We start from the raw sequence: 25,332 nt of genomic DNA on the forward strand, positions 1-25,332 counted from the left end.
AGTGACTCACCAGTAAAGTGGTGTGTCACTGCTAGCATTCTACGGCTAGGCCTTTTTCTGGTAGTGTCTACCGCCCGCTCTTCTGTCGAGAGATTCTCCATGGTCTCCACCCAAGCAAGCCTCGTCGCCTTGAGAGATCTCGTCTCCAGCACGAAGAACTCGGGGTAAAAATTGGGGAGCGGCTGCGATACCAAATTGTTAGGATCACTCTCTATAGGTTCACTCTATTGTATCAGAGATCCAATTACAAAGCGAGATCCATGATGAACTCAATACAGAATTTGAATCAGGGGAAGGGTAACTACAGATACATGCCAACTTGGCCAAGCCGATGCTAACTCAATATTCACCATCTCTCTCTGTTTCCTTGTCGTCCTCTTATAGCCAGCCAATGGGCAGATGCCAAGTCATCATGGCTGCCATACATTACGAGGATAACTGGTGCTCTCTTTCCTTGCTCGCTTCTCTCTCGGCACCATTGCTAGTGGCACCGATGCATCAGTCGTGGTAGTGCTATGAGCATCTCCAATCGCGTCCTCCAAACGGTGCCGGATCGAGCATTTGGGAGACACCTCCGCTTTGTGCCGCGTTTGGGGCGCATCGCTGCCCAGCCGCGGCCCCCAAACGCGCGCCCAAACATTAAAATAACTCTTTTTGTTTTTTCTTTGCATTTTCATTTCAATAGAGAGAAGAAATTTGTAGGTAGAATCAAGATTTTCAAAGTAGTGCAACATGTTGAAACAAATTAAACATAGAAACTGCGAAATAATATGTTCAAACTAATTTTTAAACTAAGCTACTTCTTCTTGGATGGCTCCGCCTCATCGTCCTCATGGACGCGCTTCCTGCTCGTCACCTCTTCCGAAGAGGTAGTAGCATTCGACGTGTCCAAGGAGCTTGTGTCACCCTCCGACGAGTAGTCCTTGGTGTCTTCGTCGCTGTCGGTGCACGCCGGCTGCGCCTCCGCCTCCGCCCGAGCCCATGCCTCCTTCTTTGCCGCCGCCGCCTCCTCCATCTCCAGCCATCTCCACCTGGCATCTTCATCCGCTTCCTCTTCCTCCTCCTCATGGCCATCGTCAGCGATGGCCTCCCCTCCTCCTCCTGGTTGCCCGTCGGCGGGGAGCTAGAGCTGCTAGGCATGGCGGTACTTTCCCACCAATGGCGCCATCCCGGCAGCTTCCCCTCGCTATCGGAGTCCGATGGCAAATAGAGGTTGCTCATGGTCAGAGAGAGGAGAGGTTGCTCAGTCGTAGAGATGAATGGCGCCGGCCGGTTGGAGATCCGAATGCGCGTACATAGGGGTTTTATTGAGCGGAGACGAATAGCGGCGCAGATAACAAAGAGGGTTGCGGTTGCTCTTCTGTAGAGTTCAAGCTCCATTCTGGCGGTTCGCGCGTCGATCGATGCGATTGCCACTCCGGCGATTCCCTTCCCTAGCAACTGCACCATTGTTGCGCGCCAATAATAATTCCGTCGCGTGGTAGGCGACGGTTGAGCGTCGTTCTTGTGTCAATGACGCGTCGGGCCTGCCACTCTCCGCCTCGCTTCGCGCTCTGTCTGGCACACCCAAAGCGTCCCTGTGGAGCGGGAACAACCTCGGAGCGCCGGACAACGTATTGTGCCGTGCCAGATAGAAGGGGGATTTGAGGCGCGCGGGCCGAAAAAATGTCCGGCTCGCCCCTGAAAACATTTAGAGCATCTCTAGTCGCGTCCCCCAAAGCGTCCCCCAAACCGCACCGGATTGAGCGTTTAGGGGACGTGTTTCATTCGTGCCCCCAGTCGCGCCCCCCAAACAAAATTTCAGAAATTTTAAACTTAAGCGAGATTCGATTAGATTCGTCCAAACTTACATAGATTCGAACGAAATTTGACTAAATTTAAACTAAACCTAATCTAGAAGTACTTGCGGCGGCCGGAGGCGTCGTAGTACTGCTGGAAGTTGTACATCTCGTCGGTGACGACTTCCTGCTTGACGCGCTCGTCGACGGGCTCGTCCTTCACCAAGCCGCTTGGTCCTGCCTCGCCGTCGTCGGTGAGGTCCACGAGCGGCTTGCCGGAGTCGCGGATGGACATGGTGATCTCCATGTCGATGTCGCCCCTCCAGGCGTCCTTGTCATTCATGGACGCCAAGCACGCCGCCCGCACCCCTGGGCAGTCCTCGGGGTCGTCGCTGCTGGCGATGAGCCGCTGCTGCCGCTCGTACTCCGCCAGCAGTGCCGCCTGCGACGCTTCCTCCGGCTCCTCCTTCACCTCCGGCTTCGGGATGAGGAGGGTGCCGCCGCGCCTCTCTTGCTGCCGCCGGCTGCCGCTGCCGCCATGCCTCGTGTTGACGGGCATCGCCGGCTCCTCCTTCACCTCCCGTTTGGGGACGGTGTAGGGCGCCGAGCGGTACGACAAGGATGGCGTCGATCGCGCCGGTCCTGAGGAAGAAGAGTTCGGGGAGGACGAGTACGTCGTCCTCCTCAGCTGCCATTGCGGTGGTCCTCCTCGAGGAGACGGTGGCGGTGACGACGGCGTTTCCAACCTTGGAGCGCCATTGCGGATGTCGCGGATGACATTCTCGAGGGTGCGCCCCGGAACGCCCCAGAACAGTGCGCGACCGTCCTTGTTCCAGCTGTTGGGCCCGCCGACGAGCCCCTGGGTGCTGTACATCTCGACGCCGTACTCTGCCTTGAAGTACGTCTTTCACCAGTCGTCGTTGTTGTTGGCCGCCCACGTCGGATCCAACCGCTCCTCGGCGGTGAGTTGAGCCCCGCCGGGCCTTGATGTCGTCCCTCCATTGGTCTGTGCCCGGCTTCGGCGGCGGTGGGACGCCAATGCCGTTCACGGCCATCTTCCAGCCGCCGCTGCTTGGCAGCCGCATGTCCGGCGGGACTGGATAGCGGGTGTGGTACAACGCCCACGCCTCCGCCATGGTTAGGCTGCCGCGGCCGAAGCCGTTCGCCGCGGCGATCTTACGGGAGGACGAGCTCGACATTTTTGGAGCGGCGAGGATAAGATCTGCGACGGGGGGAGGCGGCGACGAGAAGATTTGGGAGCGGTGAGATATTGGGACGAACTGCAGGGCGTCTTAATGTACAGCGGCGGCAGCGGGTTGTTGGATGCAATAACGCAGGCGCGGACGGCCATGCGGCCATGCACGACGAGACGCGTCCCTTCGTCGTCTGGGAAAACAGGGACGCCATTAACGTCGCTTGACCAAAGGTAGGCGACGGGGTTTTAGCCTTCCGAGCCGCTGACGCGTCGGGCCCGCGTCGGTTCGCCTCGCTTTTCGCTGTGTCCGGCGTGCCCGGAGCGTCCCCTGTGGGACGGGGACGGGCTCGGGGCGCCGGACACCGTATCGGGCCGCGCAGGACAAAATTGGGCTTTGGGGAACACGGCTGGAACGGATTTTTGGTTCGGCACGCCACAAATTGCTTGGGGAACGCTTTGGGGGACGCAACCGAAGATGCTCTGAGGAAAAGCCTGGAGATGCTCTAACACTTTATTGGCAACTCTGTCCATGCATACATACCCACACACTAGCGAGAGACGACGCACTCTGCGTCGTACACTCGTCGCTACAAATAAATGCAGCCGTATACGTACATAGTACGTACGCTCTGTGCCGTTCACGGGCAGAAAACAACTTGGAGCTGGCTCCCGCTGGCGCCGCACGTGTGCTGGTAGTACTTCTGGTACGGGAACGCGACGTGGCACCCGGCCTCCCGGCACCGGAGCGCGTCGCCGGAGCTGCAGGAGAAGTCCAGCGGCAGGTTGAATCCATTCAGCGTGGTGATGCCGTAGTAGTAGCTGCCCTGGTACACGGACAACTCGGCCTTCGTCACCGCCGGATTACTACTACTCCCAGAGGCGCACTGCAGGCCGCCGCAGTCGCCGGTCTGGCAGCTCCCTCTGCCGCCCTTGTCGAAGGAGCAGCCCGTGCGCCCCCATATGTCGGAGCCGCTGGGGACGTCGAGGGTCCAGTTGGCTGATGGGCGGAGCTCGATGCCACGGCCGACGGGGACGACGGCTGGCCACACCGTGTAGGAGCAGTGGTTTGTGATGGTGAGTGGTGCGGCGCCGGCTCCCACAGCGAAGGCGGCCAGGAGAAGGAGGAAGAGGACAGGAGAGGTGGTGCTTCTGGCGCCACTAGACGCCATTGTTGAACCTGTTGTATATTTGTGAAGAAGAGCGTACATGTTGTGCTACTTATAGTCAGCAAGAAGATAGGTCCGACCGACAAGACAGAAGAGTCGAAAAATGGCTAGCTGGACACCTGTACGGGTTGTGAAAAGTGTATTTTCCGCTTTGTTTTTTCGGTGAAGATAAAAAAAAATATGAAAAACAGGTTTTTCGCCTCTTAGAACATAAATGAGGTATATACATGTTTGTTACCACAACTTGTACCGAATGTGCAGTTTAGTACCACAACTTGTAAAACGAGCATTTGAGGTACCACAACTTGTATTGAGCGAACTTCTGTATTGAGGTACCACAACTTGTATTGAGAGGTGCTTCTTCCGGCACGAAACGCCATTGTTGAACTTCTGGGTATGCGTCGAAGGAGAGCATGCCTGCCTTGCTACTTATCCTCTTCAAGAAGATATGTCCAACCGACAGGACAGAAGAGTCTAAGATGGCTAGCTGGGAGCCAATATGGGTTGGTATGTATTAAGTATTTGCCGCTTATTTTTTGTTGAAGATAACTATAATACTTTCTTCTTGTCATAATATAGTACATATTGGATTCCGTGAAAGTAAAACTTCACCAACTTTGATCAAGTCTATTGAGAAAGTTATCGATATCCAAAATACCAAATGTATACCATAATTCAAACTACTTTGACTTATGAAAAAAAATAAGGGGATGCGCTAGAACCGCTGCTCTCCTAGGAGGCATTACGAATAACAACACCTCGCAGCGAAGGCGGCCACAGGAGAAGGAGGAAGAGGACAGGAGAGGTGGTGCTTCTAGGGTCACTAGACGCCATTGTTGAACTTCTTGCGTACTTGTGGATGCAGAGCATACATGTTGTGCTACTTATAGTCAACGAGAAGATATGTCCGACCGACAGGACAGAAGAGTCGAGAAATGGCGAGCTGGACACCGATATGGGTTGCGAAAAATGTATTTGCCGCTTTTTTTCCGGTGAAGATAACTCTTGCACTTTGCAGTGGAGCCACTGCTCAGGTTAATGGCGGGTCAAAGTCAAAGCCATCCAGCATTAGATCTGTGCAATGTTCACTCACGTGACTAATCAATTTTACTAGCCAACTTAGAATACTTTCCACGATTAATTTTCAATTTACAATCTAAACTTCGGATAACAAATTGGTAGCTTTTTTCAACAAAACCTACAATTTTTCTGGTAATTTAATCTTGGATCGATGAGTATTCGGAGGAAATACGAGAACATTATGTCCGGCTATTTGAAAGTTGAAACAATTTTCTTAACATTCAATTAAAGTTGGATAATTCCTATTCCCTCTATACCAGTTTACACGGCTATTACGTAGTTCGAGAAAAAAATTTAACTACAAATTTGGTCAACTAAACATAACATATACATCATAAAATTTATACTATTGAATTTTTTTTTTGAATATGAATCCAATGGTATAATTTTTGTGGCATTTGTCTTATATTTTATTGATTAAATTTGTAGTCAAACTTTTTTCTCGAAATAGTTAATTACCCTGTAAGCCGGTATTGAGGTAGTACACTTTACCATCAGGCCAACATAATTACATAATAATGGCGGGTTAACACTAGTAGAAAACAAGGCTTCCGTTCGGAGTCCCTGGGAGCAACAGTCCTGGTCGCTTTACGAACCACATTAGTCCCGGTTCGAGCGACGAGAACGCCGCACGGGTCATGTCCACCCTCTAGTCCCGGTTCGAACTGCATCTTTAGTCCCGGTTGGAGACATCAACCGGGACTAAAGGGTTTGCGGCGGGGTGCCGCAAACCCTTTAGTCCCGGTTGATGTCTCCAACCGGAACTAAAGGTCCATCTATATATACCCCGTGCCATGTCCAAACTTGTGAGCCACACTTAGCTTTTTTTCCTTCTTAGCACAAGAGATGTATGTTGGTTTGTTTTCCTTTTTTATGCATAAGAGGTGCTCGATGAAATGTCTTAGAGCATGATGCCACTTGAGTTCACACAAAACAAATATGATATGAAGTGCCCGAGCCACACTTAAGTTTTCTCCTCTTTTTTTCCTTCTCGATCGAGTTAACAACTTTATCATTTCATCCGTCATTGATAAAATGCATGTGTCGATATACATCGCTTCACTATTCATGATGTTCTGTAATGGCTTTTGATAAACTTAATTATATAATTCAGATGAACCGGCAATGGATGTACGGTGACCGACACCATGCCAAGTTCATTATGGGCCTAAATTTTTTTATCGGTGTGGCTGAGGAAAACAAACGGGATGGTTTTATCTGTTGTCCATGTGTTGACTATCAGAATAAGAAGGATTACTCTTGCTCGAGAACCCTTCACACCCACCTGATTCGGTCTGGTTTGATGCACAGCTGCAATTGTTGGACCAAGCACGCAGAAAGAGGGGTTATGATGGAAGACAATGAAGAAGAAGAGGATGATGACAACTATCTGATGCATGTAAAATGCATACATGAACTTTGTCCTTTATCATATTGAATTTTCACATATTTGCAACATATATGATGATAATACCATGTTTTACATTAATTTGTGGGGATTTACCAATGATCCCCTTTATTTGGTTTATAACCCTGCATAACAGAAAAACCTTGTTTCACGTATCACTAGTGGAAAATAAGCTATCTGTGGCATACCAAAATGGAATTCTGTGGCGCATATCCAGGTCGCCACAGTTGCTATGCGACTAGTATTTGAATTCCGTGGCGCACATATAAATGCGCCATAGAAATTTTGAAACTTCTGTGGCGCACTAGGTCAATATGCGCCACAGAATTGTCTTGAAAACTTCTGTGGCGCACCATGCCAATATGCGCCACATAATTTTTTTTTGAATTTTTTAAAAAAGTGGCCACCGGAATGTCGCTGGTTTGGAATCTCGCCGGAAGGTGAGTGGGGTGGGGTGGGGTGGGTGGAGGAGGAGGCCGGCCGGAGGTGGTGGTGGTGGTGGAGGAGGAGGAGGTGGTGGTGGTCGTGGTGGTGGATGAGGAGGAGGAGGAGGTGGTGGTGGTGGTGGTGGTGTTGGCCGGAGGAGGAGGAGGAGGTGGTGGTGGTGGTGTTGGTGGTGGCCGGAGGAGGAGGCAGTGGTGGTGGTGGTGATGGTGGTGGCCGGAGGTGGTGGTGATGGTGGTGGCCGGAGGTGGTGGTGGTGGTGGTGTTGGTGGTCGTCGGAGGTCGCCGGAGGAGGTGGTGGTGGTCGCCGATGGAGGAGAAGGTGGTGGTGGTCGCCGGAGAAGAATGGAGGAGGAGGTGGTGGTGGTGGAGAAGAAAGGAGGAGGTGGTGGTGGTGGTGGTGGAGGAGAAGTGAGGAGATGGAGAAGTGAGAGGATAAGTGGTGGTGGAGGAGAAGTGGTGGTGGAGGAGAAGTGGAGGAGGAGATTGGCGCCTCCGAATTTCAAAATTTCGGCCAAAACTTCTGTGGCGCATGGGGCACAAGATGCGCCACAGATTTTTTTTTTCAATTTTTCAATTTTGCAGGAAAAAATCTTTAACTGCCCGTAACTTTTTACTCTTTTCGAATTTGGCGATTCTAAAAATTGTCTAACCGGGCAACCTCGGTGAATTCGGATGTAGAATTTTCGTGGGAACATTTTGATATATTGTGCGTTTTTTTTCGACTTCGTATGCGACCAGAAAACCAGTTTGATGATTTTGCAACGCAATTTTGCAAAAAAAAGTTGACATTCATGTCTGTTAATTTTTAGTGGTGCTAGATGACATAATATATGGGAATCTCGAAGGATTTTATTTTTTGAAATTTCTATCTATTTGTTTCTTATTTTACAATGCTAAAAAGGTGATCCACGGGGGGGGGGGGGGGGGGGGGTGGATTTGCGTGGGGAGAAAAAATCCTTCAGAATTTTGTGGCGCATATTTTCGGTGCGCCACAGAAATATGAACTTCTGTGGCGCATATGCCACCATGCGCCACAAAAACTCAAAATTTGGTGGCGCATGTGGCAGATGCGCCACAAAATTCCCTTTGCCCATGTGCAGTGCTAGATCCCGCGTGGGCCCCATGAAGATTCTGTGGCGCATTCGTCCACATGCGCCACAGAAAGTCGAAATTCTGTGGCACACCAGTCCTACATGCGCCACAGAAATTACAAACTTCTGTGGCGCATATTTTTGGTGCGCCACAGAAATAATTTTTGTGGCGCATATTTTTTAGGTGCACCACAGATGCCATTTCTACCTATAATGGTTTTCCTACTAGTGTATTTTTCACTTTCAGAGACCTATACGGAGTCAAATTGACCTGAGATTTTTGGAGCATCATTTTTTTATCGAAAGGAACAACATGGGCCCTTGAAGCACACCTGGAGAGGCTCGAGGGCCGCGCCACCCACCTCCGTTCAGCCGTTGATCACCGTTTGCCCTAATTATTTCGTGAACCGACGTGTTTTGCCCTAAAAACCCCTATATATATGGCCCCGAAGAGTTCTCGGGAGGAGAGCGCCGTAGAAAGACAGAAACACCAAAACGGAGGTTGCTGCAGAGAAGATTGCAGGGGGAAACTCCACAGGGATCACCGCCGAAGGGATCTCCACCTTCTCCATCGTTTTGATCATCATCATCATCATGACCAAAAGGGAGTAGTCCACCTCTAGACTACGGGTTTGTGGCAGTATCTTGATATATTTCTCTCATGTTCTTCATAGTACTTAGTGCCATATGAGCTGTCTATTATGATTATGGCCATATTTGTAATATCTATGTGATGGATTCTTGTTCTATGATATTGTTTTATGAGATCTGATCTTATTATGTTGTGAGATGTATTGATAGATGCATATTATGTACCTCATTCTTAAGTTTATGTTCTGATCCAACATCTATGCAAGAGTGTGTGTGGGGTGATGTGTGTGTTAGATGGAGTAGCATGGTTTTAGTGATTGGATAGTGACAATATGTTCATGATAGATTATGGCTTTGCCTTTTTTTGCTAACTCGCTAGGGATAAAACGAATGCATGTGCTATGTTCATCATGTGACAACAATGATGATCTTGTTTGTCCAAGGTAGCATATTTTATATTCAAAATTTATGTCAAAGTACTTATTGCTATGCTCTGCTAATTCTTAATACAATATTGATGAAGTTTCTTTCTTGTGGAGTATAAGAGAGGTGTGTTGCATCATCTCTATGTTAGGACGTGATGCACATATTAATTCTGATCTTACATATAATATGATTTGCACCTTCATATCTCATTGATCAATTGCTTTTTGTCCACCACACCTTTACGAGAGAATAGTCAAGCCAACCCATGAACCTCGGTCCTCTTTTTTATATTAATAAACACATTTATATTGCTTTTACATTATTTTCTATTTGCTGCACTATTTTATTCCAAAAATATATAAATATTTACTTTTCTTATTTGTATCCAAATCACAAAAACAATCAATCTCTTTACAATTTTTACTTAGTTGCACGTCTAGTTTACTTTCTGCTTGTTTAACTACTACTTGTGTTATTTACTTACGCGAAACCTTGTGCTTGACAACCACACGGTGGAGTTGGGGACACAAGAAATTTATTTTACTTGCATGATTGCTTGAAGAAGAGAGAAGAGAATACTCTTCCATCCAGTTCCCCGAGAATTCGATATAAACCCTCGAGTCAACCTTATGAGGAAGATACTCCCTTGATACAACACTCTGCACTTGGAGTCCCAACATATCAAGATTATTTTTGGCGTTGTTATTAACCGCTATCACTATCCTCTGTTCCCTGAATACGGTGATACTTCAACAGGGGAAGCAGAAGATCAGGAGGCATCAGATGAGCCCACTGATGATCTTGGTCGGGCCATTGCTGATGCAAAGAGATACTGCGAAACTAAAAAGGAGAGGTTGAAGTTCGAGCAGATGTCAGAGGATCAAAAAAAATTATTGTACCCAAATTGCGATGATGGCCTGAAAAAGCTGGGTAGCACACTAGAATTATTGCAATGGAAGGCAGAGAACGGTGTGACTGACAAGGGTTTTGAAAAGTTGCTGAAAATATTGAAGAAGCAGACTTTCAAAGGGTAATGAATTACCCGCCAGTACGTACAAAGTAAAGAAGGTTGTCTGCTCTCTAGGATTAGACGTGCAAAAGATACATGCATGCATTAATGACTGCATCCTCTACCGTAGCGAGGAGTATGAGAATTTGGATGCATGCCCGGTATGCCTTGCACTGCGGATTAAGATCAGACGATATAATCTTGGTGATGTTGAGGGCGAGCGTCCTAGGAAGAGGGCACCAAGGTGATGTGGTATGCACCAAGGTGTTGCGATCGCACAAAAAAGATCGTAAGAAAGGCGCGATGTTTAGAACGCAGTAGAGAAAAATCGAGAGAGAGTTCCAGAATTTTGTAGATGATGCAACGAACTTAAGGTTACAGATGGTATGAATCTTTTTAGAGAGCAGAGATGCAGTTATAGCACCTGGCCTGTGACTCTATCTATCTATAACCATACTCCTTGGTTGTGCATGAAACGAAAGTTCATTATGATGCCAGTGCTCATCCATGACCCGAAGCAATCCATTAATGACATTGATGTGTACCTAAAATCACTAGTTGAAGAACTTTTACAGTTATGGAACGTAAAAGCTGTACGTGTGTGGGATGAGCACAAACAGGAGGAATTCGACATACGAGCGTTACTGTTCGTAATCATCAATGATTAGCGTGCTCTAAGTAACGTTTTAGGACAGACAAACAAGTGATGCAACTCATGCACGCCTGTTTAGATGAGATTGAATGTATATATTTGGATAAATGTAAGAAGATTGTGTAGCTAGGGCATCGTCGATTTCTTCCGAACAAGCATCATGTAAGAAAGAAAGGCAAGTATTTCAAAGGTGAGGCAGATCACTCAAAGAAGCCTATCCACCGTACTGGTGAAGATTGTATGGTGAGGATGTATTTGGTATGGTGAAGGATCTAAAAGTGTAATGTACAAAAAATATAGTGCATACATAGTCATCTATACACACAACAAAGGCCTCAGATTTGACCACCTTTTGTCTAATTTTGTTTCATCCCTGCAATTCAAATAAAATATGGAAAATATAGTGCATACATAGTAACCAGATGAATAGACAACCTGCATAACAACATATAGTACAAACATAGCAAGTTCCATAGGAACAATAGTCCATACAAACATTATACGTATCCATAGAGTGAAGAAGTCCATAACAACATAATACATATCCATAGAAACATGACCACCAAACATGAAGGTTACAAATACCATCAACACAAGCTCCAAATATGGCCAAGATCGACGTCCCAACATGCAAATCCTACAAGTTCGAAAGAAAAATCATGAGATTCACAAGCCATCTGATTCTTCCTTCAACTAAAATGGGATAGATCTGCGATAATTAAATGGCATAAGCAAAGTAACATTACAATATGGACAAGTTCCATGACATGGAAATCTACAAGTGGCTCACATGAGAGTAATTCAAATTTCAAAGTTCAAGCTCTATGCCTAAATTTTCACAAGTATTATGAAGCAACATGGGCAAGTTAAAAACTCTATGTCCAAATTTTTGCAAGTACTATAAACCAATATGGACAATTTCTATGTCATGGAATTCTACATGTGGCTCTCATGCATGAAAGTAATTCAAATTTTAAAGTTGAAGCTCTACGTCTAAATATTCATAAGTACTATGAAGCAATATGGACCAAAGAAACCAACAAACGCGCGAGGCACAAGTGTAAGAAAACTAAGCTGGAGTTAGAGCTTCCTAACCGCCTGTTTTCCACATTTTGGGGATGGTCGCTCCGCCACTGCGCCATGGCCCGCTCTTCCACCTCGGTGATGGCAAGCCGCCGGTGCCACCGGCAGAAGCGCTCTTGCGGCACAAAGCGCAGCTGCAGAGCGACCATCTTGGCTTACACCTCAGACACAATCTCTGGGAAATTCATGTCGCGGCGAGGCCTCCCAAACCTCCCCGCCATGACGTCCTATATGTGCAGACGGTCTCTTCCTTGGTGTTGAAGGTGCCTAGCCACACGCGCTCTTCGGCGGCCGCACATGTCAGTGACTTTGACGTGTATATTTTCTTTGCCATGTGTTTTTAGATATCTTTGCCCGTAGAATTTTTTGCTAATTGTAATGGCCAATGTGTGCAGTTCGCAAGTTTTTGCCGAACTGCTCAATGAACAATAAAGAAAGAGCTAAGGTAAAAAAGTATATGTGTTACTAATAGTAAACCTATTTTATTTGGAGTTTGCTTTCAGCTGAACATGTTATAACTACAAATGAGGTGAGGCTTGATTAGGTGGCTTTGCAAGAACTAGGGAGGAACACAAGTTATGTACTTTAGGCTAAACATATGAATTTGGAAGATCCACTTTTCCAATTGGACATAAACAAAAGCAACCAATAATATATATATATACTTCCATAATATTTTTTCTATGGTGAAGTAATTTCATCGATAACCACTAAACGATTAAGTAGCGATGTATGCAAAGCTAGACAACGAACATTTCATAATACACTCGTTCTGCATATCTTTAGGATAAAAGAAAAAACAGCGAAAAAAGAAGTTTTCCTAAATCAAAAGATCAAGAAATCTATTTTGTATGGTTCTTATTTCGTTGAAAACGTTTCCATGAGACTTTCTTTCATTGAAGAAGTCCATGACTTGTTCTAGGTGATATGAGGTTGAACAGGCTTTAGAAAAAATGCAAAGAAGGGTACATGAGGGTGGAATAAAAAAAAAAGATGACCCCTTCTTTCTTCCTGAGCATTACCGATAAATATTCATTCTTTATACGTTAGGTTGGGTTTCAGATGTATATCATTTATTATATGAAACCAAAAAGCAGAAATGACAAGAAAGTTGTATATAGATGGAGGAAAAAATGACGATGTGGAAAACAAGGCAGGGGTTTTGTACAATGATACTGTACAACAATTTGGAAAAGGGATGTAGCGCAGCTTGGTAGCGCGTTTGTTTTGGGTACAAAATGTCACGGGTTCCAATCCTGTCATCCCTACCTATTACTTCTCCTATGGGCAGTAACGAGGGATCAATTGAGATCGATTCAAATTGGACAAAATTCATAGTTTCATTTTGCTATATGCATGCGGTACAAAAATCATCCTTTTCTTTACTGCTTTATCTCCCGTCGTAAGAAAGCGCTCTTAGTTCAGTTCGGTAGAACGTGTGTCTCCAAAACCCAATGTCGTAGGTTCAAATCCTACAGAGCGTGATTCTGTTCTTGTTTGTTATGTCGAATCATAAAAAAGAACTTAACAAAGTGGAATGTCCGACTACTGACCAATCTCCGTCCATTTTCCCTTGCCTTTCCTTTACGGGTATGCCTGTTTTAGGGGACCTTATAGTAATAATAGTCTAATAGACCAACTAGAAGAGGAGAGGAATCCTTCATGAATCGCCTTGCTTAAAGAGGTTTCTTAAAAACCGCCCGTGTCTTGTTTTGAGGAAGCAATGAACATTGTATTTTTCCATTATCAATAAATGAGGAAGGAGGGGTGAGGTCCTCACTTGCGAGTGAGGCAAGGCTTTCTTTTATAATACATCCTACCCTATTTTGGTTGACGATTGCGTTCTATTCCAATTATTCACTAGTTTTTCTTGTCACTGTGGCGAGACCAGATGAGAGTGTTGTTCCCTAAGTTTTCACGGCAATGATATGATTTGCCGTGTTCAGCTATGTGTTACACATGACGAAGTTGTCAAAACACGGCAAAGCCTGTTTTTCCGGTAGATGAAAAGTTTTTTAGCCTCATCATCTACATGTGAAAGTTCAAATTCAGTTTTTGTTTTTTAATTCGCGTGAACTATAAAGACAAAGTGCAACTTAATTTATTGGCAAGTCAGTACGTCTACGTGCATACATATCGAGCAGCGGTGAGACTTGTCCTACTATACGGACGACGTTGTTTCGTATACATGCGGTCGTATACGTACGTATGTACGTTCTGCGCCTCTCACGGGCAGAGGACAACTTGGAGCTGGCTCCCGTTGGCGCCGCACGTGTGTTGGTAGTACTTCTGGTACGGGTACGCGACCTGGCACCCGGCCTGCCGGCACCGGAGCGCGTCGCCGGAGCTGCACGAAAAGTCCAGCGGCAGGTTGAACCCCTTCAGAGTCGTGATGCCGTAGTAGTAGCTGCCGTTGTACACGGAGAACTCGGCCTTGGTCACCGCCGGATTACTGCTACTCCCGGAGGCGCACTGTAGCCCGCCGCAGTCGCCGGTCTGGCAGTGCCCTCTGCCGCCCTTGTCGAAGGAGCAGCCCGTGCGGCCCCATATGTTCGTGGCGCCGGTGATGACGGGAACGTCCAGGGTCCAGCTGCTCCCTGGCCGGAGCTCGACGCCGCGGCCAGCGGGGACGACGGCCGGCCACACCGTGTAGGAGCAGCGGTTGGTGATGGTTACTGTTGTGGCGCTGGCTCCGGCGGCGAAGACTGCCAGGAGAAGGAGGAGGAGGATAGGAGAGTTGGTGCTTCCGGCACCACGAGACGCCATTGTTGAACTTCTTGTGTGTACTTGTGGAAGGAGAGCGTGCATGCTATGCTACTTATAGTCAACGAGAAAACATGTCCGACCTACAAGACAGAAGAGTCGTAAAATGGCTAGCTGGACACCAATATGAGTTGCGAAAAATGTATTTACCGCTTTATTTTTTCGGTGAAGATAACTCTCACACTTCGCAGCGCGGGGCTACTATATTTCAACCTCAGGATAATGGCCAGTCAAAGTCAAAGATATCAAGCATTACATCTGTGAAAAAGTCAATTTGACTAGCTGGACGCCAATATGAGTTGCGAAAAATGTATTTACCGCTTTGTTTTTTCAGTGAATATAACTCTTGCACTTTGCAGCGGAGCCACTACTTTCAGGATAATGGCGGGTAAAAGTCAAAGACATCAATCATTAGATTTGTTAAAAGTCAATTTGACTAGCCAACTGAAAATTTAGTTTATTCTGAATTTACAATCTAAACTTTGGATAACATATTGCTAGCTTGTCAACAAAACTGATTTTTTCTGGTAATTCAATCTTTGATCAATGAGTATTTGGAGAAAAAAAAAACGAGGACATTTTGTCCGACCATTTGAAAGTTTAAACTGTTTTCTTAACTTCCAATTAAATTTGGATAATTCTTACAGTTAACCGTTTGACAAACATAATTGCTTGATAACATGGATCAAAATCAGCCAAAGCATATTAGACATGCTAAAAAAAGTGACACTCTACATGACATCTGATTGTTTTCTATTACCTTGCTTTTTAAAATATAAGTCTTTTTAAAACCTAAATTAGATTTCGGAAAAGGCTCACATCTTGGAACGGATGTAGTAATCGTAACAACTAAAATTCTTTAAGTAAATTAAAAAAGTGAGTGTAAACATAAATCTTACAAATTCATATTTTATGGTGCTATTTTGCACCATATTTTTTTATGTTTGGTTCATAAAAATAAAAACACAATTTTGGCACTTGGATAATGAAAATGACTCTTTTGTACAAAAAGATGGAAATTAAATTTGGCGATGTTGTTTGGAATGGCAATATCCACAACAAAATTGAACCATTATCATGAAAATTATTTTTTAGTGCATCAGACACCATTTTGATTTTAAAAATGTGTCTAATTGCCCACTACATCACAAACCCTTTTTAAAACAAACCATGTTCAATTGCATTGCATATGGTTTTATTTCGAAGGGGGTATGCGATTTGCTTACATTAGAAACAATATTTTTGAAAGGTATGCGGTTCGCTAACACTACAGACATCTCATGCAGTATGCAATATTTTAAAAGGGTAAATGATGGGGGGGCCTTAAAAGGCCCAATCTATAGTACTGAATCTAGAAAGGATATGTGAATCCTTCATAGGAACACTCCTCATCTTTACGCGGCAACTACAACTTCTGCTTCAATCTCCATGGGAATTAAAGGCCAAGAAGTGACATCTATTGATGAAGAACCCAATAACCGATGGAACCCTGAGAAATATGGTGTTAAGTGTTGTAAGATGGTTTCAAACTTAGTTGGTCGTAATATGTGAAATTTTGGTAATGTCTGATCTAGTTTGTACATATTCATGGAAGTTTCGGTGGTTGGTGATGTTGTGTTGCCCTTTCGGTATGTGCAAAAAAAGGAATCCACTAGTATCTAAAGGTATAATAGATGCCACCCCATGGAGATCTCAGGTAAATCAGATTTGATTAGCCACCGATTTTTACCCTTATCAAATCTGAGCCGTCCGGTTTTTACCGCGCCGGTATAAAAGGGGCATCCCATCAAGGGAAACCCTAGCACCAGCCGCCAATCCCCACGCGTGCTCGTCCTCCCTCCCCAATCCCCTCCGTCTCCTCCCTCCCCTCCCCACTCCGCCTCCCCTCCCCTCCCCACTCGTTCTTCTCCTCTCTCCCACCTTCTGCCGCGGCACACTGCTCGTCCAAGCCGGCCAGAGGAACACGCGTTAGGGATTCTGGTTTTTGGTGACCCTGGACGGCGAGGAAGTGGAGCACGACATGGAGCAGCGCCCACTGCGGGGAGCCGTCGCGGCGGTAGTTGAATATGGCCACCTGGTGGCAGCGCTGGCCACCTCGAGGACCCGGCGACGGGGCGCGGTCGGTCCTGCAGCGGCAAAGGACTTCCACGTCCAAGTTCATATGGAACACAACTGCCCAAGATCTTCTCTCTTTCTCCCCTCTGTATTTCTAATGCCCTAAATCATGTATGCTAGTGCAAATCCTATGTATATATGCCTACACCACGTTTTTTATTTTTCGTGCAGATTTCCAATGAGATGGCAGCTACATGCCTAATTAATCAAACCTGATTAGTGATGAACTTGTGAGAGTTGATAAATTTTATCCGTCTTATTTACAGCTACAAATTTCTATGTTTTCTTGTAGTGTAATATTTTGTATCTAATCTAAGCCACGATCGAGCCTGCCGCTGCGCAACGCGATGTGCCAGGCGGAACATTTGGTGGCCAGAAGAAGCGGCGCCTTACTTGAACGGGACATTTTTCGTGTAGTTGCAGCCCTCCATCTCTTAGTTTGGCTCTCCATTGTCTCGACTTCTTCATCATGTCCCTAATTCTCTCTTTCTCCATCTCTTGACAGGGCAAAAGGACGGTTGAATCGTCGTCGTCTTTCTACAAAGAAGGATAGAGAGGAGTACGGGCTGCAAACGGAGCTGCAGTGTCGGGGGCCCTCAGATGTGCCGCTGTCACTGCCCACAGTTAAATACCTCCCATCAGAGGCTCGGCGGGAGGATTGTGGTCGCCACTTTGACAACTCTTGTCATCGCCTCTGGTTGGCTCAACAGCCAGCCGCGACCACGGCTGTGAATATAAGTACATGGAGCTCTGGCCATGGTGTTGCAGGGAGGCGACGACGAGGCTTGTGTCCAGGTCGTTTTGTCCCCCATCCATTTCCTTCATTTTTGCAGTCAATTCATACATGCAATCTAGATGTGAGTTGAACCTTTCATGTACTATGCGTTCTCTGATTGTTTGGTGACTAGGGAAATTAACATGGCATTTAGGCCAACAAGGAGCACCATATGGTAATTATAGCACCTATCGCACCTTAATAAGCGCATATATGGTTTCAGCTCAAATTGTCTGTTTCATTTTTTAGGTGGGCCAGTTTGTACTTTAACTAGGCAGAGCTCAAAATTGCAGCATTTTACGACAACTCCGTTTGTGCTTTAACCAGGTGGATAATTTCACACCGGCTCTATCACCAAACCCTGATTGTGGAGGTTCATGTCTTTTTTAGAGCTCTAACAGCAACATAACTATGAAGTTGAACGACTATGATCAGACTAAAAGGGAGATGATGCACATTTACTTAGTAATTTGTGTTATGCTCTGCATCTTCAATGTTTCATTTGTATGCTGATAATATTAATACAAAATTTTGACCATAGTATTAAGAAATTGTTGGATGTACTAAAGATGAACTATTGAGAGAGCAATCTGCTATTTTTCAATGGTATGAGGCATTTGATTTATGTGATGAACTGATGATTCCCATTCATTTTGCAGGTTCTTGGGCCACTTGTACATTGCAGTTGTTGTAGCACAAATATCGTCTTCCTTCACATAGGTAATAGGTGCATTCTTTCTGTACATAGGTTAATAAGCAGATCATATGTTCTACTTTTTAGCTACAGATTATTTTAGCATAAGATAGAGTATTCCTTATTTGCTGGACTTTCGCTTTTTTGTATGAAGTGTTAGATCGCTGACATGTTTGCTAGAAAATACTCTAATCAGATCCTATATCTTTTTTTAAATTTAATCGTAAACTCTTCCTTTGATGTACGTACTATTTTTGTATTTGAAGAAGTTGCCTGAACTTTCTTCTAATTCAGAGATATGACTTCTTTTTTTACATCATTATGTATGGATTTTTCTTTTTTTCCTTTTTCCTTACATCTGAATCGTGTCATGCCTAGAAATTATATGTGTCTTTCCCATCAATCATTGATGGAACACGCGATAGGCAGGACCACATGGATGTTGTTCACAATGACAGGAAAAACATGGAGTTCAGAAGTAAATGATTCCAAGATGGACACTAAGAATGCAATAGAAGAGAAGAATTTACACAAAATATTCGTAACCTTACAGCTTTCATTGTTTCATCATATGCATTGCTTACTCTATTTCACTGTCAAGTTAAAGTATCCACCGGTTGTTTGGTTGGCTCATGTACATTCTTGTGTAGAGCATAATTAGATAGCCAACATATATATCCTCAAGTTAAAGAATGTTTGACTTGAAAGTTTTGCAGAAGTACTCTTCAGCAGTGGTTTTGCATCCTAAGCCTGATACTTTACGGGCTTATGACACTTGTCTTTCTAGAAGTAGCCAGTACTGTTTTTTGTGCCTTTCTACCGTATGTTTTAAAGGCTATCTTCTCAGTTTTGTTCTGTAATGCCTGTGGCTGTATATGTCTGCAGGCAACAAGTGTATCAGGAGTTTCTCTTTATGTTTCCTGATTTATGTTGCTTCTTATTGCTCCAGAAAGACAACTTTATTGTGAACTACTGCGTCTACAAGATTTTCTCTACCTACAACCGTTCAGTTCCGGATTATTAATCAGGCTACTAAAGGAAAGCTTTACTAGAATGACCAAACTGAAGTTATATTTCAGAACTAAAGTATGCTTCGGAATGTCATAGTTGTTCTTTTCCTCTTGCTTTTGCTTCTTGGTTTCCTATTTTAGTTCAGATCTACGATGATAGTTCAGCTCCTAGCAACAGTACAAAGAAACAAAATTTCTATGATATTATGCAGCTAAGATTACCGATTCTAGCATATGTTGCTTCACAATACACAATGAAGGATAACATACATGTCGGTGTCAGCTCAATCTGCACCTGATCGAATTGTTCTGTCGGTTGCTCCTATCTCCCGTTTCTTCATGTGGCAACAGCTTCCTCACGACATGATGCAAGCTTCTTCCTCTTCGGTTCCTCTATCTCGAGTTTAAAGTGCTTTTTCCTGAAATTCATAATTCTTGCCCCCTTATTGGATATTTGCAGTTCTGGCTTTCATTTCTTGGCGCCTTTACGCAAATTGTGATGTTTCCTATGTATGTTTCTCCTTTTAAGGAATCTACTGGATGCTTAACTTGGCCATCTAATAATATTCAGTTGAGTGGATATGACCATGTTACCAGCCCAACTGCCCAGAAAGATGAGGTTAGTTTGCCTATGTTGCAAAATTCTGTTCTTTTCTTTTGCAGGCATGTCTCATATTTAGTACAAAATTGCAATGGCCAACCTTTTTGTTATGTCAAAGCACGCTGATTTGGGTATGAAAAATTCATTCTTCTTATATATACGTGATTACACTTAATTTTTCCATCCTAATATTTAGTTCTTATCTTGCTTCAATATGATCATGTTACTGCCACTTGTTATCAATGCTAAGCTATTGTTGCATCTCAAGTAATACGTACGTACCACAGGCTTGGTGTAGTTATGAGAATGTACCTTTTTAATGCAAGTGCCTTTTTTTCAACAGTAGCTTTGTTTTGCTTGGAAATGATTAATACTGGTTAGTTTGGCATAATATTGATCCCTTGCCTTTTATCTGCTCGTGGACTCATTTTGTGCTCTTGCATTATTCGTTTGAGGAACCAACTCCAGCAACATGTGCATGCTCACATCATGAAAAACCTGCCATGACATGCTGAATGCTATAGTAATCTGGGATATGGCGCGTTTTTACATAATCTCATTATAGGTAGACGTTCAAATACTGATGTGTGTTCTGAATTTTTCACTAGTCCGAGACAATTGTAGCTAGGCTGTTCCATAATGAGTTCGAATACTGATGTACGTTCTAGATTTTTCACTGGGCCGAGAGGATTGTAGCTAACGTTTGTTCCACAATGATAGTGTGTCTCCTCGGGATGTTGGGAAATCCGCCAGCTTTCATGACGTCACGCTACCGGGCACGTCCGCAATCAAATGGAAACAGACCCACCATTATCTAGGTACCTTCACAGAGAAGTAGTTGTCAGTTTCGTACAACAACCTGCTGCATGGTTATCTGATTTTCTATGTAAACTGTGTAGTCTGTGCTTCTGTGTAGGGTTCATTTATGTTTTACAATATTTAAGATATATTATCTCATATCAGCAAAGATGCATCGGTTTTTTCTTAATGATTCTCATGTTTTTTCTGTGCAGCCTGCCAATCAATTTGTTTTGTAGGTTGTTCATGGCTTACCTGTCAATTCTGCACTACTTCCTGTCGGTAATGTGCCTTCGTCGGTATAAAAATTAAGAGGTGTCTACATTTGGAACGTATTGGAAGGTGAGTGTCCAAATTGAAAATAGCTACCACTATCTACAGCCTTCTATCATAATATAGTATTACGCGTGCATCCAAAACCCAGCTTACTGTATCCTTTGAGGCAAACTGCACTGTATTAATGCTCATCCCAGAAGTGGCAATCTTTTCCTATGTACATGAATTAATTTTTCTTGCAGAATATTGGCTGCGGTGTTTGATTCACTGCACTGTATTAAGTTACTAAAACGATGCTCATACTGACATGTTACATTTCTACCTGATGGTAACTAGGAGTCATGACGCACTACTGGAATGCAGGTAATGTTGTAGTATCCTCCTGTAAGTCATATAACTATTTCATCTTCGTAACATCGGTGTTATCATCCATTTGCTAATTGGCTCATTGTAGGCTAGCTGGTAATGATATGACAATTTATTGATTGTAGCTGCTTATTTGTCATCAATTCAAACACTACCAATAGCTTAATATCTTTCTTGTTTTGTCACCTATCTTATATTCCTGTAGGTTCGGGCCAATGACGAATCATTCATAAGCCCTACAGGTTGAGTCAGCTCTTGGTAGTCCTCCTTGCTGGAAAGTACTTGGCGTGTCAAGCATGCGCCAATGGGGGATACATGCGCACTTTATAGGTTGCATCCTGCTTTATTATTTTTGTTTGCACCTAACCATTTAATAATTTCCCAGTCCGAGGTCATCAAATTTGTATTGTGTTTGCCCTAATATATCTACCAATAATTTACTATTTGGAGGATTAAAAGAAATATAAAGTGGTATATGCCACCATCGTGAGTTAACCTGCTTGTTTGCGTGTTGTCTGATGTGCGGATGAGAGAAAGAGAAATTTTGAATAAGGAAAATTATCTGTCCATGTTCTATTTTAAATGGGTGTCCAAGGATATGTTCATTTTTTCTCAGTTTTTCAAGTATGTATGCCCATGGTATCGATGGTGATGTGATGCAGTCACTTCTCTTTTCTCTGGAAGTTTGTGTGATATATGATTTTGAAGTATCATGTAGGCTGTTTTTTTTCTTTAATCCACTATGACTTAGTTGATCCAGTGTTGCTCTTCTTATTTTCTATTCTTAGCTTCTTTAATCAGGTAGTGCCACAGTGAAGATGATGCTCTATTTTTTCTCAGTAATGTCTTTCCATTAACTATGTGTCCCAAAATTCGGTTGCAGTCCAAGCATTCAGATACATGGAGACTGTCGAAAATGTCCCAAAGGACTTCAACTATGGTGCGGTGGAAAAACAAAAGAATGCGAGCCAGCTTCTTCTCTGGCAGATGAAAGAAAATGATCAAAAAATGAAGAGAAGTTCAATAAGTTGAAAGAAGTTGCCAGATCCTATGGTAACTACATGAATATTGTGTGTCTTCCCACCCGTCGAATTCAAAATAGTTTCACAACCTCACTCCAAACTGCAGCGCTCGGTTGTGGCTACTGATCTTAATCAATAAGCGTTAGAGTCACATGACATGCTCAAGACTATACGGGCTTGTTCTATTTTTGAGTGAGTCTGAATCATTCGTATTTAATGTTTCGTCTGAATACTATATATACTATACTATAGCTGAACAACTTCGATTTTTGACAGATTTTTGAGCCTCTGTAAAAATTAACATCCTTGTGACACGTTTTCTACTAATTAGTTGGGTTCCTTCTTTGCTTTTCTGGGTGCATTTTCGGGTCCCCGTAGTGCATGTGTTGCAAACATGTCTGGGAAAACGGGCGTCCTTTTATATCTCTGTGTGATGGTGGAGTAATGCATAGGTTTATTGGCTGGTGTAGCTGTAGCTGGTATGCACTTGAGAAAGTGGTGGGCTATGGCGCCAGCATTTAGTTTTGTCTATGTAGAGTGTTGGAGGTGGGTGGCGCGTTGAGGTGGGTAGATTGGTCAAAGGAAAATGCTGACTATCATCCGGGGGACTGAAGCCTCGCGATCCCCCCGCCTCCTTTGCACGCCGCGTGTCCAGCGACGCGGAGAGAAAGCGCTGGTGGGCCCACCTTACCTGTTGCTGTCTTCTCCACGAGCGTCTCCTCCGTCCAGAAAATTCTTCGCTCATCCCCTTTTTTTGCGCCTTCCTCTCACAGACCTCCTCTATTCTCACGTATCTCCTGCCGCCGGCGTCGGAGCCTCAGATACTGAGTCCTGAGTCACCCCGCAGCTCGGCACCCTCCTCCACGCAACAGGTCGCCGCCACTCCCAGCCCGACCCATGCGCCGGCAACGCCGCCTCGTGGCCAAGCACGGCCACGATTCGGACGATGGCGAGATCCGCCTCCTCCAGGTCTGGATCGACATGGGCAAGCCCAGCCCGGGGGCCCCACTGCCCCTACCCCATGGAGTCCGCCGCGGCCCACGCCCGCTACAACCGGCCGCCGGCTCGCTACTGAGATGGCTGCCTCCTCTGCTACCACCGAGCTAGAGCTTCTTTTCCACCACTGTTGCTGCAATCTAGAGTAGCACGCACGGCGGGCGCGCGCTGCTGCAAACAGGCATCTTGCTGCCCCAAGGGAGCAAGGGAGTGGGGGCTTGCGACACACGGCGGTTGGGTCTGGTACGCACGGCGGCCGGGTCTGGTACGCACGGCGGCAAGCTGCTACACATGACGGCCAGGTCTGCTACACACGGCTGCCTGGTCTGCTACACACGGCGGCCGGCGTTGCTCCCTACGACGGCCAGCGATGCTACCGACAGTGCCGATGCTCCGACGGCGATGCTACGACCCGCCACCGACAGTGCTGCGAGCGGGCGTCGAAGCTCCGGCGATGGGCGAGGCTCACGGAGGAGTGACGGGGGTGGTGCTGCACTGATCCAAGGGGATGATGACGAGCCACCACCGCCGGTGCTAGGATCGGGCATCGAAGCTCGGCGACGTCTTCTCCGGCGACCGACGGGCGGGGCTCATGGAGGTGAAACGGGGCGTGCTGCTGGATAGTTGATTTTCCTTCAAAAGTTCAGCTCCCTAATATCTGTTGATTTTCGTCAGGAATCGTCTAGCCACCACACGGACGACGACCACGACGCGACGACAGAGTCCGCATCCATCGGCGGAAAGGGGCGTAGGGGAGGGGATCCATTCGTGGGGCGAAGGCCGCGGCGTCCACCGGCGGCAAGGGGGGCGGCGGCGCCCAGCTTTCTCCCTCCATCTCTCTCTCACTGCCGCCGCTGCGGCTCAGGTCCTCCCTGGTGTGCTCTCTCTCATATCCCTGTCAGCGATACCTTTTGCAGCTGCTGATCGAGATAAGAGAAAACATGCAAGGTCAGGTGCACATCTGCCTAGAATTCTCCATCCACGACTTACATGTTACATCAGTCGAAAGACCTGGTTCATTTTATGCTCCCTTTTTTGTGTTTGTTCATCTCCTATTCTAGGTTCAGAACTTCAGATTAGTACTCCAGTAGCTTGTGGGAGTTGGCATGCCGGGACATGGGAGAGCATTAGGGAAGTCAGCGCAGTCCAGCCGTGGCTATGATGCACGTCTCTTGGCAAAATTTGAGATAAGTTTTCTTTTCAGGTGCATTTGATTAATTCACCGTAGGAGTACATATTTAATTTTTTTTAAAAGTACGATTAATTGTTCGTAGTATAAAAAGTGTATAATGATTTTTTTTTGAAACTCTTTTTTTTGAAACTCAAAAAGTGTATAATGAGGTTGGAGCTATGTGTGCACCATGTTCTGTTTAACTTTGTTTGTAGCTTAAAGTTTAGATAGTTGCGTTGATAATTTATGTATGATCTTGCTCATCTTCTGAAACCGGTCACCAAATGGCCATTTTAATTTCCTAGATGTTCCATCTGAAATCAGTTTGCTAAAAATTTTCAGTACCTACCAGCCTAGCACTCCAAAACAGAACTGCAATAACCAGATCTTAAACTTCAGTTGTGCCCACGTGTGTGTCGTAACCGTAGCCTGAGAGCTTCATGGGATCTGTTTCCGTTGCGAGACCAGGAGACTACGCTACGTGTGATTCTTTGAAATCAATGGAAAGTTAAGTACGAGTTTGCTGAGCACCTGAAAATAATGTTCAATTCTAATCATTTTCACGGTACTGTAAGAGATGCTGTTTTTTGAATGGCTCTTTTGATTGCTGCACTTTTTTGGATATGATTTACAGATATACACGAATTATTGTGTTTTTTTGTAGGACTTAGATCTCAGGGAGCATTAGCGTCTCAAAGGGAGCTTTAGGCAGAAGCTGTTCAGGGTACTGTACAGTTTGCTTACACATTCGGATTTTATTGGTGAGAGCCATGCTTATGACTATCCGTCCTCTTTCAAGAGATTCCATTTGATTGTTTA

At 45.1% G+C, this 25,332-nt stretch overlaps 2 protein-coding genes, 1 long non-coding RNA gene and 1 other non-coding gene across 4 annotated transcripts; 2 read left to right on the plus strand and 2 right to left on the minus strand.

Moving 5' to 3' along the window:
• Positions 1 to 3,472: 3,472 nt before the first annotated feature.
• LOC127298482 (thaumatin-like pathogenesis-related protein 4) lies at positions 3,473 to 4,150 on the minus strand. The gene has a single exon (XM_051328331.2). It carries the CDS (start codon positions 4,140 to 4,142, stop codon positions 3,612 to 3,614), a length of 531 nt encoding a protein of 176 aa, XP_051184291.1. The 5' UTR covers positions 4,143 to 4,150; the 3' UTR covers positions 3,473 to 3,611.
• Positions 4,151 to 13,336: 9,186 nt separating this feature from the next.
• TRNAW-CCA (transfer RNA tryptophan (anticodon CCA)) lies at positions 13,337 to 13,410 on the plus strand. Its single transcript has one exon. It is a non-coding gene; the product is annotated as a tRNA-Trp (tRNA).
• Positions 13,411 to 14,031: 621 nt separating this feature from the next.
• On the minus strand, positions 14,032 to 14,734 carry LOC127304461 (thaumatin-like protein). Its single transcript, XM_051335141.2, has one exon. It carries the CDS (start codon positions 14,732 to 14,734, stop codon positions 14,153 to 14,155), a length of 582 nt encoding a protein of 193 aa, XP_051191101.1. The 3' UTR covers positions 14,032 to 14,152.
• A 1,843-nt stretch (positions 14,735 to 16,577) lies between these two features.
• On the plus strand, positions 16,578 to 18,640 carry LOC127298480 (uncharacterized). Its single transcript, XR_007849791.2, has 3 exons — positions 16,578 to 17,217; positions 17,310 to 17,599; positions 18,239 to 18,640. It is a non-coding gene; the product is annotated as an uncharacterized lncRNA (long non-coding RNA).
• Positions 18,641 to 25,332: the final 6,692 nt, after the last annotated feature.

The sequence above is a fragment of the Lolium perenne genome, chromosome 5, assembly GCF_019359855.2.
Source record: "Lolium perenne isolate Kyuss_39 chromosome 5, Kyuss_2.0, whole genome shotgun sequence".
NCBI lineage: Eukaryota > Viridiplantae > Streptophyta > Magnoliopsida > Poales > Poaceae > Lolium > Lolium perenne.

Coding starts and splice junctions, on each gene's coding strand:
- LOC127298482 (XM_051328331.2), bottom strand. CDS start 4,142: ATGGCGTCTAGTGGCGCCAGAAGCACCACCTCTCCTGTCCTCTTCCTC.
- LOC127304461 (XM_051335141.2), bottom strand. CDS start 14,734: ATGCACGCTCTCCTTCCACAAGTACACACAAGAAGTTCAACAATGGCG.